The sequence below is a fragment of the Mesoplodon densirostris genome, chromosome 18 (assembly GCF_025265405.1).
Source record: "Mesoplodon densirostris isolate mMesDen1 chromosome 18, mMesDen1 primary haplotype, whole genome shotgun sequence".
Classification (NCBI taxonomy): Eukaryota; Metazoa; Chordata; class Mammalia; order Artiodactyla; family Ziphiidae; genus Mesoplodon; species Mesoplodon densirostris.
Window position 1 is genome coordinate 14,543,795 of NC_082678.1, and position 15,604 is coordinate 14,559,398.

The following is a 15,604-nucleotide window of genomic DNA, read 5'->3' on the forward strand; positions in this document are numbered from 1 at the left end:
TGGATTGGTTCACGTGCAAATTGTTTCCCGAAGTCAGCCGCAGGGCCCGCCTCACGCGAGTGATTGGCCAGCGGGGTCAGACCCGCGCAGTTATTGGAAGGGGCTCGGGCCTGGCGGGAGCTGGGCGGGGCCGGAAGGTGACCGGTACCATGGCGGCCACGGTACCGTTGCGGGACCGCCTGAGCTTCCTGCACCGGGTGAGTGCGGGGGGCCCCGGCCCCGCCGCGCGCCGCCTCCTGGCCTCGCCCCCGGCCCGAGCCGGCCGCCTCCCTGGCTCCGCTCGACCCTCGCGGCGTCCCCGCGCGCCGGGCTCTCCGGCTGCTCCTGAGCTCGGCGTCCCCTCCGTCGTCCCCCGGCCCCTCCCACTTGTTCTCTCACCTCTTTTCCACCCCCTTCCGTCCCCTCCTACACCCCAGACCCCTCCTCCTCTCTCCTCCTACTCTTCGGCCCCTCCCAAAGGTGGGGGACCCCACAACACGTACGTCGAGGGAGCAGGTCAAGACACCCGTGTGTCAGGTCCACTGGGGACAGTGAGACCCCGTTGAACAAAATCCAAGTTGGAGAAGAGAGCTGTGGGACCCCAATTTTTGTTTTCTTACCCAACTTAAAGTATCAGTAGCCTTACAGAAAAGGAAACATAGTGACCCCAAATTGTGTCCAAGATAAACACAACCAAACACTGGTCCGGGAGACAGGGGAAAGCCTTTTATTCAGTGGCTCAGGCAGTGGGGGAAGCCCTGAGCTCCACTCCAAATTGTGCAGAGAGGACTGAGAGTTTTCAGGACAGAAGGAGGGAAGGGTGGAGCTCCAGTGAAAAATTATAGGCAGTTGGGCAGTGTCCACGGGATACCGGCTGCTGTGCTGATAGCAGGTGGTTACAGAAGCTAAGATCCCATCATCCCGTAGCGACTGGGAGACAGGCCCTGTCCTTCCTGGTGGTTACATTTAGAGGAGTGGCCTTCAGGTCCTTGAGAAAGATACTCCCGAGTTGTAGGAGGTCCGTGTTCACAACTGTAGGTCCTTCTTAGAAAATGCTCCTGAAATGACCCAGAACCAGTCCAATGTCCAAGGTCAAGAAAGGGAGGTTGGGGTCTGTCACCAGGTATAGGCCAGAATGAACAGTAAATTCTCCTGGCACCTCGAGCTTCCTCAGGCAGGCGGTGGGGATGGGGGTGGGGGGATACCCAGTTCACCTTCGTGCTGCCAGAAGCCCAGTCAGTTCTCTTTGAGCAGAGATTTCGCTACGTGCCAAGCATTCTGCGGCTCTGCAGACCTTGCCAGCTCCCCTCTGGGTCTTGGTGGACAAATAGCTAAGCAGTGTGTACACACAGCCTCGTGCGACATTCAGGCAAACCGTATGTGTGGCCAGCACCTCCCGGAGTGCACCTGAAGTCTGTCTACACTGAGGCTCGTGCCCCCCAGATGTTCCGTGATATGGAATGGGTGTTTCTGGTTTTTATCCCTATAAGCTATACGTCTTTGTGCTGAATCAGTTCTTAATGTAAAGGCGTTTCTGCTAACAGGTAAACGTGAGACACACGACTAAGTTGGTTGTTCTTCCTTTGGGTTGTTTCCGTGGAGTCCCTTCATAGAAGTGGAGCTGTGGGTCGGTCAGGCTGAATGTTTATGTCACTTTGCTGATTTGTGTTCTGGAAAAATGCAATCTTCCCAGTGCCCTGCGTGGGAAGTGGGAAGGGGGCTGACCCCAAGGGCTTTTTTTTTTTTTTTTTTTTTTTTTTGCCAGTCAGTAAGTAGGTAAACTAAAGGTGGTTTTAAGTTGTGCGGCTGTAAGCATAGGGGTCTGGGGGCCATGCCGAATCCTGACCCAGAGGGCCCGTCACCATGGAGACCACCACCCATTTCCTCTTCCCAGACGTTCATCCTGACCTCCACAGGGGAGGCTCCTGCAGGCTTCCTGTGGCCAGTAGCACCATAGCTGCCCTCTCTGGGTCCCCTCACCCTGTGGCATGCCAACAACGAGATGTGTGGAGACTGGTACCCACAGGAGCCCCGAGAGCGAGGGCTCCTGTGGCCCCTCTCAGGAATGGGTGGCCGGGGGCCCCCTGTGTGCGTGGCCACTCACTGTGGGCGGGGCTCTCCCTCCCTTTCAGCTCCCGATTCTCCTGAAGGGAACGTCGGATGACGACGTCCCGTGTCCAGGCTACCTGTTTGAGGAGATCGCCAGTATCCTTCCTTGTGGACACATGTGGGGGCCCTGGAGCAGGGTTCCTGGGCTTCTACCCTGAGCGGGCCACGGCTCCTTTACCATAGTAGCCAGGTGTGAGCGGGCTCTGAAGGCCGCACTACTGATGACATGAGGCTCAGGAAACCCTAGAAGCCCGATGCTCCTGAAACCAGGGCCTGGGGTGGGCGCCTGTTGGGGGGACACACCGAGGAGCGTGATGGCAGGAAGGTCTGCCTTCTCTCCCAGGCCAGCGGCCTTGTGCGGCCCAGGGTCAGCTCGCCCCTTCCCTAACCGAGCGCCTCCCAGAGATCTCCCACGAGTCCCTGGGCAGCAGCCAGTGCCTCCTGGAGTACCTGCTGAGCCGTCTGCAGAGCGGCTCTGGCCGCGTGAAGCTCAAGGTGAGTCCGTGAGCGGCTCCACAGACCTTCCTGGGGGTTAGTTTAGGGCCCAGTCCCGCCCCCGGTGGTGAGGCTGGAGGGGAGGGGTGAGCCGGGGGCGCGGTGTCTGTGTCGGGAGGGGTGCCGTTCTTTGGGCCCAGCTCTGCCCCACGTGCCTGCTTCCCCAGGTACTGAAGATCTTGCTGCACCTGTGTGGTCACGGCTCCTCGTCCTTCCTGCTCATGCTTAAGCGCAACCCCGCCTTCATCCAGGAAGCCACAGGTACAGCGCCGCCACAGCCCAACTGAGGTGCAGGGAGTAGGGTGGCCAGGGCAGTTTTGGCCAGATCCCTTAACCTGGACCCCCGCTTCCCCACCCCTTACTCCAGCTCCCCACCCTGTGCCCCGTCCACCCTGTCCTCTGCTGCCAGCACCTCCGTGCCGGACCCTTCCCTCCTCCCCGCGGGGCCAGGCCAGCTCAGCTGGGGGCTCCTCCAAGCCCTCCCTGCGCTTAGCCCCCCACTCCTCCCCTGTGTTCACCGCACTGTGCAGAATGACTGGTGTCTGTCCGTGAGCCCCTGCCTTGCGGCCTGGACCTTTCCTGTCCTTGTGCCCTGCACACGGTGGGCGCTCGGCAAGCGTCTGCACTGCTGTCCCTGCCACGGGCTCTCTTCTCCCCAGGGCTGCTCCTCAGGGCCCTAGTAAGCCTTCCTCTCTTGGAAGGGCTGTGGGAGGACGGGACTGGTGAGGCCGTCAGGAGAGGTGGGGCTCTGGCCTGTCGTGATCCAGGGGACAGGTGGGTCTGGGGTGGAGCCCCATCCCTCACCCGCCCCCAGGCCGGAGGTGTCCGTGTGTCTCTCATCTCGTTAAGAAGGATTTGTGGGGGAGTGGCCTGAGATCTTCTCCTCGGGTGGGGCGAACTGAACAGGAAGGCCTTGGAGTTCAGGCAAGATCCCACCCTGCCAAGCTGTCCCTGAGAGGGCAATGCCATGGAGGAGACTGAGTCCCTTGGCCACTGCTTGCTTGCAGGAGACCCTGAGCAGTTAGCGAGTGAGTCCCACCCGCCAGGTGCTGGGACTTATCCCACCCACACCCCAAATCCACTGTCCCCCCTTTACTGCAGGCAGGACTGAGGCCAGGGTGGGGCTGGGCTGCCCATGGGCCCTGGGCCACTATGCCAGTGCCTTGGAGACAGGGAATGGCCTTGAATCAGGCACAGACCATGACTCAGCAGATGCCCAGAGGCGTCCAGGGGGCTGGGGGTGCACTTGTCATAGCTTAGCTCCCCAGAGCTTGTGCACTGAAGCAGCACGGCTGGTTCCTACTCACCAGCCAGCTGGTCAGAATGGGCCTGTCCCGCTGGGCAGCTCATGGGACCATGGCTGGTGCCAGATGTCACCTCTACCCTGGTCTCCAAAGAGGGCAGATGAAGCAGAACAGGGACAGCAGACCGTGGTTTTCTGTTGGCACCAAAATCTCTTGAGCTCTGAGCACTGCCCCCAGAGGACGGGTGCCCAGATAGGCCTGCACAGTCTGGGAGAAGAGATGGTACTGGGAGCAGGAAGGTACACAGAGAGGACGGCCCTACTTTGGGGGCCAGGCGGGGGTCCCCTGCGATTCGAGGCTTGGGCCCCACAGGGAGGGTGGGAGCTGTGGCACGACGGCAGGGAGGTGCCCGCCCTACCTGGTTGCAGGGCCGTGGTCTGCACACCCCAGGGCTGGCCTGCCAGGGTGGAGACAGCACCACATGGGTGAAAAGTGAGATGCGTTTGGACAGAGGAAACAGAGGCCCCGCTCTTCCTCTCAGCTCCGAAAGGATGAGGTGGAGCCAGGCCTAAGGGTATCCTCCAGCTAGTGCAAGGGCCCTGCAGCAGGGAGAGCCCGGGAGTGGTTTAATGAGATTTAAGCTCATTTGATGCACCACATCTGAAGTTTTATGAGCAGGAGACTTTTCAGGCGTGATAAGGAACTTGAGTTTTATCATCTTTGAGCCCCTGGAAGCTCTAAGTGTTTTGAATTGGACAAGAGCCTCCTCTGGTTGCCTCTGGGTGGAGAAGGAGTGAGGGGAGGCAGTTAGGCCGTGGGTGCAGGAGCTCAGGCGAGGGGCGGCAGTGGGGTCAGGGAGTGATGCAGCCCATGATGTTCTGGAGGTTGGATTGCAGCCTCGCCGCTGTGGGTGTGGGCGAGGGGGAGCCGAGGGCCTGTGAGGGCATAGCCACCTCAGGCCTGGGGACGGTGGTGCATCTGTGCTTTAGGAAGCCCCCAGGGACTTGGGGGGTGGTGCTGAGCAGGGGCTTCATGGGGGGCTGGGCGGGGCCGAGATTCACCACCTGTGTCGGGGGTGGGCTTTGAGGCTGGGCCCCTCGGGGTGGTTGGCATAGCCCAGCTCAGCTCTGCCCCCCTCTGCCTCCGTCCCGCAGTTTTCACGGGACCCCCGGATCTTCTCCACGGGAACAGCTTGTACCAGAAGGTGCGGGCAGCCGCCCAGGTGAGCCCAGGACCCAGGTCTCTCCCTGTTTTTCCCACCCGGGACTCTGGTTCCACTCCTGCTGTGGGACAGGAGCCCCTGTGTGTGGCCCTCAGAGGAGAAGGGGACAGGGGCGCGGAGCAGAGGGGTGGGCGGGAGGACAGTGGCGGGTGGCAGTGCTGAGTGTACTCTGCCTCCGCCTAGGACTTGGGGGCTGCCTTGTTCTCAGACGCCTTGTCACCTCTGCCTTCCTCCCAGCCACCCAGGGCCCTGCCTCCAGCAGGTATGCATGTACGTCCAGCCCCATCACCAGGTTCCACTCTGCGGGGGCTCACGGCCTCTCCTCCCCTGAGTATCCGGGGCTGAGGGTGGGGGTCCCCGCTGCTGCTGACGTGGGCCTCCCCACAGGCATGGGCTCCCAGTCCAGGCCCCAGAGCTCCCTACAGGGCTTCGGCTACAGCAAGGAACGGGGCCACACAGGTGAGTGCTGTGGGGATGAGGGGCGGGGCGAGGGGTGGGCGGGACCCGTGTGCCTCCGACTGACTTCCCTCCCACCCTGGGGCGGCAGGGCGGGTGCAGCCGCTCTGTTTAACCGACAGGTGAGAGGCCAGGCTGAGGGTCAGCCTTGCACTCGGGCCCCCAGCGCTGGCTCCTTCAAGGAGCCAAGGGCAGAGGGTGGTGGTCCCGGCTGTGACAGAGGTGATTTAGAGCAGGCCCGGTGCCGGCCCTGCTTGCTGGGAGAGCCTGAGGCCCCAGCAGGGCCACGTGAGCCTCTCATGGGCTCTGGGGCCGTGTCAAGCTGTTGTGCTGACTGTCTGGTCACGGCTTCCAGTTCCCTGGCACTTCTAATTCCTAAAGTGGGTCTGCCTCAGAGGCCCCGCCTGTTCCTAATTTGGGGGTGACCGCTGGATCACCCTCCATGGGGCACTCATGTGGGAAGGCCCTCCAGCCCTGGACATGAGCACTCCTTAAGCGGTCACGGAGATTGTGGTTCTCAGGACAAGCACCTTGGGTGGCCCCCTGCTCCGAGGCGGGGACCCAGGGAGCCCAGCGGCACAGCTTTGCTGTAAGCTGCCAAGCATCCAGGTTCCACAGGGCCAGGATGCACTGAAGTGAATTCACCACAGAAGCTTCCGGAAGGGCCCTGTCCCTCTGCACGGCCTCTGCTCTGTGACAGCAGCTTGTGTCCTGCTCCCAAGTCCTGGGTGGGGAGCAGGCAGGGGTACCTCATCCTGGGAAAACGGGGCAGGACTGAGAGGGGTTGTGCCGTCTCCTCTCTGTCTCTGGTGCAGGCTCTGCGGGCGAAGCCTTCCTGTCCACCATCCAGAAGGCCGCAGAGGTGGTGGCCAGCGCCATGCGCCCTGGGCCTGAGAGCCCCAGCTCCCAGAGGTCCCTTCTGCGAGGTGACGCCTACCAGCCGGCTGTGACACCTTCAGCCAGCCTCGGCCCTCCAACCCCCGGGAACCCTCTCCCCACAGCCGGCCCAGGTGCCCGAGGTATCCAGCGAGACTCCTCCCCTGGAGGGGTCTGGCTTCCCCCTCCCAGGGCCCTGGGCTTCCTGTCACCTGTTCGGGCCAAGCCGGAGCTGATGGGAGAGGAGGAAGAAAGCAGCCCACCCATGGTGGGAGGGGGTACGAGCCACACCCTGCCGGTCCCACGACATCTCTCAGAGCCAGCACACTCCACTGGCCACGTGGGAACCCCCGCAGAGCCAGCCGCCCACGCGACTCCAGTTCCCTGGGGCCTCTGCGGTGGCTGCCTTGTCCCCGCACTGTCTGACGTCTCTGTCAGTCTGCTGTGGGTGGGAGCTTGGGTGGTAAGGCCCCACGAGAAGGCAGGGTCTGCCCAGGATCCCAGCTGCTCAGACACAGAAGCAGGACTTGAGCTGGGACGGGAGCCCAGCCCCAGCTCTTGTGCGTTCACCCCGTGCGTTCAAGCGGCTGTGCAGCCCATCAGGGCCCAGGGACAACAGGGAAGCCCCCCATAGGGGCCAGGCTCCATGGCACGTGTGTTCTGGTGGTGAGCTGTAAGAAAAGGAGTGGGGGCCGCTGTCTGTGATCTCCGCCTTTCCCAGAAGCTGCTGTCACACGTTTGTCCGGCTCGAAGGAAGAATGTCAGGGCTCACTGGGATTTGAGAGCTGCCGTGCTGGGCGCTGCCCCACTGCCCCAGCCCGCTGCCCTGCGCGTCCTGCCTCCCTCCTGGCCTCTGGTGCCTGGCACTGCTTCCTGCATTTTCCAGGCCGGGCGTGTCCCATGCGGGACTCCCCACCCTGGCCCTGAGTCAGAATGTGCCCCATTCTGTCCCGTCTCCTCTCGCCTGGTGTTTCCTGGAGCTGGAGCCCAGGCGGCCGCCCTGTCCACATCTCAGGACCCAGCCCCCAGGCCCTTCCCTGGGTCTCCCCGTCCAGGGCTCCCGGAAGATGGACATGGGGCCAGTCTGAGGCCCGCAAGGGTCTTACCCTTGGTCACTGTTTCTTCCAGCCATGAGACACCAGCCTGGGCAGGCCGGAGGCGGATGGGATGAGCTGGACAGCAGCCCAAACTCTCAGGATTCTTCCCAGGAAAATGACGACCTGGGCAAGGCCTCGGACTCAGGTAGCCCGTCGGGCAGTGACAGCCCCTCAGGGGCCAGCCGGGCACCCAGCGACCTGGCAGAAAGGTGAGCCAGCGCCCCAGGGCACCCCTCCCTGCCCTGCTCCAGGGTCCTACCCCGATGGGGGAGACTTGACCCGGAAAGGCTTCACCCCTCCCGGCATGGGTGGAGCCCACCCTCTTTCCTGACCTGCGTGCCCCCGACAGGGTCGAGGCCGTGACCCTGAGTGACTGCCAGCAGGAGCTGAGCCTGGTCCGGGCCGTGACACGGGGGCCACATTGCTTCCTGAGCCGAGAGGAGGTGCAGCACTTCGTCAAAGAGTGAGCCCCTGACCCACTGCAGGCTCCCCAGCCCTGCGCCCCCCCGGCCCTCGCCCTGGCTCTGCACACCGCCCCCCTCTTGCTCTGCTGGCCCAGCCCCATTGCCCGGTGCCCGCTTCATGCAGGTGTGGACTCCTCAACTGTGAGGCCGTGCTGGAGCTGCTCATCCGCCACCTGGGCGCAACCAGCGAGCGTGTGCAGATGGTGAGGAGGGGAGCGGGGGTGGCGGTGGGTGAGGGCAGAGTGAGCACGGGATGCTGGTGGACCGCCCAGCTCGGCTGAGGGCCCAGAGGAGGGAGGGAGCTGGTCAGACAGCCCTCCCTGGGGGTGGACCCTGCTGACGTCAAGCCCGCCCCGCAGAGAGCTCTGGGTGCCATCGCCTCCCTCGGGTGCACCGACCTGCTCTCCCAGGAGCGAGTCCTGCTCCTTGCCCGGCCTCGGCTGCAGGAGCTCAGTGTGGGCAGCCCCGGACCCGTGACCAACAAGGCCACCAAGGTGGGCAGCCTCTGGGACCCAGAGAAGCGGGCGCAGGACGCCTCGGCGGCCCCACACCGTCTCCCCCACCCTCCACTGCCTTCCCTAGACCCGCCCCTCCTGCCCTTGCTGGACAGGAGGGACAGGTCATGCCCTTAGGACAGCGGTCGGGGGCCTGGCCTCTCCCCGTTCCTGGGACCCCCATGCTCCCCCTCCCTTCTGCCCAGCAGCTCTGCCCTTCGGGCGACTCGCTGTCCCTCATGTCTTATCTCCTGTGGGAAGCCTCCTCGACTGCTTGGATGCATCTATCCCTCTGTTCTGCACTCTGGGTCACAGCTCGTGGGTCTGAGCTCTGTTCCCAGATCCCCAGCTCCAGGAGGACAGAAATGGTTCCATTCGTCTGAGTCCTCTTTCCACTGATGAATGTGGGGAGGCCACCCGGAATCTTCGCTGGGGGCCCCTCGGCAGCAGCCAGGCCCCGGCACCTCCGCCCGCTGTTGGCATCCTTCGGCTTCTGGTTTCCTCTGTGGTGGCTGAAGATTCAGATCCTTAGTTACCTGTCCCTAAACTGCCCTTCTTCAAAGCACTAGTGAAACTGCCACACATGAAACTCATTGTGGGCATGTCACGGTGGTGTTTCTAAAACCTGGGAAGGACCCAGGAGTCCAGCAGGCGGGAACGATCAGGGGGTTTAGACACGTCTGTTCTCTCCGTGTGTGTGTCAGGTTCTCATGTGGCACCTGACCGGGGGGGCTTTTCCTGCTCTGGCAGGTCACATGGCAGCTTGATGCCGGGAAAGTGTCCATTTGTGTGACAGCGGGTGGAGAGCAGCAGCGCTGCAGTTGGGGGAATGACACGAGAACAGTTGTGAGCAGCTAGCGGCCCTGCCCCCTGCTCTGGGCAGCGGCATTGAGGAGGGAACCGGGAGGGCCATGTCCTCTGAGATTCCTGGAGGAGCATAGGAGCCCTCACTGATTCCTCTCTTCTTCCCTCGTTCAGATCCTGAGACACTTTGAAGCTTCCTGCCGACAGTGGCCCCCTGCCCGGAGGCCCCCAGCCGAGCCTGGCCCCGCAGTCACCCGTGTGGGCCCATCAGACCTGCTGAGCGACACCCTGCCTTTCACCGGGGACCAGGCCTTCCTGCAGCCTCTGAGTTCAGCTCTGTTCTTGCCCAAGGGCACTGCTCCCCCATCGGGGCTGCAGCCCGGCCCTGTGCCCCCGACTTCCCTGGACGGCTGCCCGCTTCCAGCCCACGCGGATGCCAGGGAGGCCAAGACCAGACTGGCAGGTTCCAGAGAGCAGGGGGCTGGATCTGAGCGGGGCCTGTTCAGCACAGACACTGCAAAGGGAGGGCCAGAGCTTGACCCGGGCCCCGGAGATAGCTGTGACTCCTTGTTTGCTGGCATGGAACTGGTGGCCTGTCCCCGCCTGGTGGGGGCCGGGACTGCTGCAGAAGAGTCCCTCCCAGCCTGCCAGGCTCCCTGGACATCGTCACAGAGGGTGGCAGCAAAAGAACCTTCTGGCTCTGAGCCATCAGCTTTCGCATTCTTAAACTCATGATCTTGTCAGCCTGGGCCACTTGCAGAGTCTCTGTGTCCCCCAGCCCCTCGCTCCTAGGACCCTGTGACTTTGTGCTGTCCCCACGTGCCCACAGCCTCTGTGTCCCACCAAAGAGTGGCTCCCCTCAGGTGTCTGCAGTCATCCTCGCCCTCCTCTGGCCTCCTCCCCTCACCCACTGAGGCCTTGGTGCGGGCAGCCACCCAGCCAGGCAAGCTCAGAGTGGACAGCCCACCCAGTGACGAGAACAGCCACCAGTAAAGCACAGATAATATTTCAGGAGTCCACGAACCATCCAGAGCCAGGCCGGCACTGCTGGAAGAGGTCATCCTTGCCCATGGGGGCTACTCCCCAACCTTGTCCCTGAGGTGGGTTCCCCATTTTTCTGCTGGGGAGCAGGACCCCCCACCACAGCCCACCCGTGGGTGTGATGGCCGAGGAGCAGCCCCCCAAGCAGCCCGCAGGACACACACGGAGGGCGGGACGGGCACAGAATGAGGAGCTGAGTGCTCGCTGAGACTGGCAGCCGGCGGGCCCTGGGCTTCCGGGTCCCCCACCTCACAGCCATCTGGTCTGGCTGGATGAGCACACCGCCCGCTTTTCCCAGTTGCCGAAGGGATCCTAAGGGAGGACAGTGGGGTGGGTGGTATGGCGTGGCCTGCCTGGAGGGCATGGGAGGGAAGGCCTGCTAACCGAGCTCAGAGACCAGACGCCCCTCGGAACTGTCCTCAGTCCCCAGGGTCCTCACGGGCACACAGAGAGGGGCACCGGGGGGAGACAGAGAGGCCCCACCTGCAGGCTGAGCCCAGGCCCGGCCCCCAGCCAAGCTTCTGCTGTTTCCAGACGACAGGCCCGAGAGGAGGACCGCAGGGCCGCCTCAGTCATTCCCCCCTGCCCCCGCTGTCTCCTTGGCCAGAGACTGGCCATTTGGACTCGAATTCCTATAGCAGCAGGTAGGCACAGGGCCTTACAAGTGCTGACCTCGGGGTCCCCTGGGGAAACCCCTGCCTGCCCTGCCCTCAGAAACAAGGATTTTGGGGTGGATTTGGAATCACCGCTTGGGTCTTTGAGCTCAGATCCCTCTCTCAGCGGGGGTAAGGGGGGTGTCCTAAGCAGCGTCACACCTTCTCTTCCAGCAGGATAGGGCCCTTTCCAGCATCGGGTCCCTGTGTGACCCATGTCAGCTCCCCCCTGCCATGACCACTGCCTGCAGACTGTACAGCCACCTCAGAGCAATGGCTGTGGTCCCTCTTGGAAGAACTGGGGTCACACCTCCTACATAAACACTGCTGTTCACACAAAGCTTCACTGTTTGCTTTTTTCTTTTATTTTCTATCTGTGTGTGTGTGTGTGTGTGTGTGTGAAGATGGCCCTAAGGGGCACACAGAGAGACTTCTAAAAGCAGAGACAGGTATTTCTTCCTTAAATGTTTGGAAAGACTCCCCAATGGAACTATCTTGTCCTGTAATTTTCTAAATTGCAGGGTTTTTAACTATGAAGTTCAATTTCTTTTTTTTTTTTTGCGGTACACGGGCCTCTTACTGTTGTGGCCTCTCCCACTGCGGAGCACAGGCTCCAGACGCGCAGGCCCAGTGGCCATGGCTCACGGGCCCAGCCACTCCGTGGCATGTGGGATCCTCCCAGACCAGGGCACAAGCCTGTGTCCCCGACATCGACAGGCGGACTCAACCACTGCACCACCAGGGAAGCCCCCGAAGTTCAATTTCTTAAGTAGATTTAGGATGATTTGGGTTATCTATTTCTTCATAGGCGAGCTTAAATAATTTTTTTTTTTAATTTATTTTTGGCTGCGTTGGTCTTCGTTGCTGCACGTGGGCTTTCCCCAGTTGCAGTGAGTGGGGGCCACTCCTTGTTGGGGTGTGCGGGCCTGTCACTGCATTGGCCTCTTGTGGAGCACGGGCTGTAGGCGCACAGGCTTCAATAGTTGTGGCACGCGAGCTCAGTAGTTGCAGCTCGTGGGCTCTAGAGCGCAGGCTCGGTAAGTTGTGGCGCACGGGCTTAGCTGCTCCGCGGCATATGGGATCCTCCTGGACCAGGGCTCAAACCTGTGTCCCCTGCATTGGCAGGTGGATTCTTAACCACTGCACCACCACGGGAGCCCCAGCTATAGAGTTTTTCTAGCCTACTTTTCATTATTCTTTCAATTTCTATAGAGTTCCACCTGTCATTTCTGTTACTGATAATTTTTCCCCTTTCTTGGTTAGTCTGATTAGAGGTTTATTAATATTACTGACCTTTTCAAACAACTAACTTGGTTTAATTCTATCTACTAGTTTTATGTTTTCTATTTCATTGATTTTTGCTCTTTATTATTTCATTCGTTCTGGGTTTTTTTCTTTCTCTAGTTTTTTAAAGCTTAGATTATTGATTTGAGAACTTTATTCTTTTCTAATATAAACGTTTTAAAATATTTATTTATTTGGCTGCACCAGGTCTTAGTTGCGGCATGTGGGATCTTTTTTTTTTTTTTTAAGTTGTGGCATGCAGGATCTTTAGTTGAGGCATGTGGGATACTTAGTTGTGGCATGCAGAATCTTTGGTTGAGGCATGTGGGCTCTTTTAGTTGTGGCAGGCAGGATCTAGTTCCCTGACCAGGGGTCGAACTTGGGCCCTCTGTATTGGGAGCATGGAATCCTGCACGTTTTCCTCTAGACACTGCTTTAGCTGCATCCCATGAATTTTGATACATTTTATTTTTATTCAGTTCAAAATATTTTCTAATTTCCCATAAGACTTCCTTTTTGTCTGATGGGTTATTTTAAAATGTGTTTTTTTGTTATTACTACTTTAACTCTGATGTAAGAGAACATATTTTGTGAGACTTCCATTATATTGTTAAAGATTTCAAACTTTTGTTAAAGTTTGTTTAGTGGCCCAGAATATAGTCTATCTTGGTGAATGTTCCATGTACGCTTGGTCTAGAGAAGTACAGATCAATCTCCTTCATCAACGTAGATTAAAAAAAAAATCCTCAACAAAATATTAGCAAAACAGGGCTTCCCTGGTAGTGCAGTGGTTAAGGATCCACCTGCCAATGCAGGGGACATGGGTTCGAGCCCTGGTCCGCAGAGCATGATCCCACATGCCGTGGAGCAGTTAAGCCCGTGTGCCACAGCTACTGAGCCTACACTCTAGAGCCCGCAAGCCACAACTACTGAAGCCTGCACACCTAGAGCCTGTTGTCCGCAACAAGAGAAGCCACCGCAATGAGAATCCCACGCACCACAACGAAGAGTAATCCCTGCTTTCTGCAACTAGAGAAAGCCCGCGCATAGCAGCGAAGACCCAGCACAGCCAAAAACTAAAAATAAATTAATTAATTTAAAAAATAAAATTAGCGAGACAAATCCAGCAATATACAAAAAGTAATACATCACAATAAATGGAGTTTTTCCTGGGGAAGGAATGCTCGTTCAACATCTGAAAATCAATCAGTGCAATTCATCATATTAACACACCAAAGGAGAAAGAATCACATTATCATTTTACACAGAAATAGCAAGAGAGAAAGTTCAACATTCATTCATGATTTTTTTAAAAACTCAGCAAACTAGAAATATAACAATTTCTTTCACCTGGTAAAGAGTATCTACAAAAATCCCACGGCTAACACCATACTTAATGGCAAAGGACTGGATGTTTTCCCCCTAAGATTGGGAACAAGGCCAGGTTGTCCATGCTCATCACTTCTGTTTAGCATTGTCCTGGAAGCTCCAGCCACAAAATAAAACAAGAAAAAATCAAAAGGCAAACACATTGGAAAGGAGGAAATAAAACAGTTTCTATTCACAGAGAGCATGATTGTCTATGTAGAAAATCACATGGAATCTACACAAAACCCTAAAACTAATAAATGAGTTTAGCAAGAACACAGGTTACAGAGTAAATTATACCATGAACTGTATTTTCGTATACTGGTGATAAACAGTTTAAATTGACATTTAAAAAACTATTATTTATGATAGGGCTTTCCTGGTAGTGCAGTGGTTAAGAATCCGCCTACCAATGCAGGGGACACGGGTTCAAGCCCTGGTCTGGGAAGATCCCACGTGCTGCGGAGCAACTAAGCCCACGCACCACAACAAATACTGAACCTGCGCTCTAGAGCCCTCATGTCACAACTGCTGAGCCCATGTGCCACAACTACTGAAGCCCACGCGCCTAGAGTCTGTGCTCCACCACAAGAGAAGCCACCGCAATGAGAAGCCCGTGCACCGCAAGGAAGAGTAGCCCCTGCTCCCTGCAACTAGAGAAAGCCTGCACGCAATAACGAAGACCCAACACAGCCAAAAATAAAAATAAAATAAATAAATTTATTTAAAAAAAACAAAAAAACACTTTTATGATAGCATCTGAAAAATGAAATAATTAGATATAAATCTAAAAAATATATGTAGGCTCTGTATGATGAAAATACAAAAGACTGATGAAGGAAATCAATGAAGACCTACATAAATGGAGAGATATACCATGTTCACAGATTGGAAAATTTTACTGTTAAGATGTCAATTCTCCCCAGATTGATCTATAGATTTAACATAATCCCCATCAAACTCCCCATGGATTTTTTTGTAAATGGAGACAAGCTGATCCTGAAAGCTACAGCCAAAGTCAAAGCAATTAGAATAGCTAAGGTGATTTTGAAAAAGAACACAGAAGGCTCACAGTACCTGATTTGAAGTGTAAGATGGGTGAAAGTTCAGACACAGATCAATGGACCAGTACAGACAGTTCAGAAACAGACCCCCACAGATATGGTCAATTGGTTTTCCACAGGTGTCAAGGTAATTCAATGGAGAAAGGATAGACTTTCACCAGATAGTATTGAAACAACTGGAAGAAAAGAATGAGGCTTGGCCCCATCTCATATCTTACACAAATTTTTTTGAAAATTTATTTTATTTATTTATTTTTGGCTGTGTTGGGTATTTGTTGCTGCACGGGCTTTCTCTAGTTGCGGCGAGAGGGGCCTTCATTGTGGTGCATGGGCTTCTCATTGCGGTGGCTTCTCTTGTTGCAGACCACGGGCTCTAGGAGTGTGGGCTTCAGTTGTTGTGGTGCATGGGCTCAGTAGTTGTGGCTCACAGGCTCTAGAGCGCAGGTTCAGTAGTTGTGGCTTAGTCGCTCCGCGGCATGTGGGATCTTCCTGGACAAGGCCTCGAACCCGTGTCCCCTGCATTGGCAGGCAGATTCTTAACCACTGCACCACCAGGGAAGCCCCTCTTACACAAAATTTAAAGTGAGCCACAGACCTAACTGTAAAACTTCCAGAAGAAAACCTAGCAGAAAATGTTCTGTCCTTGGATTAGGCAATGGCTTCTATGAGATACAAAAAGCTCAAACTAATAGAAAAAACTGGGCGTCATCAAAGTTGAAGAACTTCACTTTGAATGACACAGTGAAGAGGACAAAAAGACAAGCCACAGGACTTCAAGAGCCACAAGAGCCTAAAAGTGAATGTTTACAGCAGTTCCATTCATAATTGTCCCAAACTTCAAACAACCCTATGTCCTTGGGTTGCTGAGTAATAAAGTATGGTTCACGCATACTGTGGAATACTAGTCGGCAATGAAGAGGAACATGGATGCCTCTCACACCGCTAAGCGAAGGA

At 57.2% G+C, this 15,604-nt stretch overlaps 1 protein-coding gene across 6 annotated transcripts; it reads left to right on the plus strand.

The window, feature by feature from the left end:
* Positions 1-112: 112 nt before the first annotated feature.
* On the plus strand, positions 113-11,274 carry TEPSIN (TEPSIN adaptor related protein complex 4 accessory protein). Of its 6 annotated transcripts, XR_009530422.1 has the most exons (14): positions 113-197; positions 2,112-2,184; positions 2,492-2,583; positions 2,751-2,844; positions 4,982-5,049; positions 5,233-5,311; positions 5,437-5,508; positions 6,321-6,524; positions 7,510-7,687; positions 7,828-7,941; positions 8,067-8,145; positions 8,302-8,436; positions 9,415-10,340; positions 10,816-11,274. XR_009530422.1 is itself a non-coding variant. In XM_060082357.1 (13 exons), exons 1-13 carry the CDS (start codon positions 150-152, stop codon positions 9,973-9,975), a joined length of 1,797 nt encoding a protein of 598 aa, XP_059938340.1. In that variant the 5' UTR covers positions 113-149; the 3' UTR covers positions 9,976-11,274. The 6 variants fall into 6 exon arrangements, 5 of the variants coding, with proteins under 5 accessions (XP_059938340.1, XP_059938341.1, XP_059938342.1 ...); XM_060082357.1 differs by having other exon boundaries at positions 9,415-11,274; XM_060082358.1 differs by having other exon boundaries at positions 6,321-6,515; positions 9,415-11,274.
* The last annotated feature ends 4,330 nt before the right edge of the window (positions 11,275-15,604 follow it).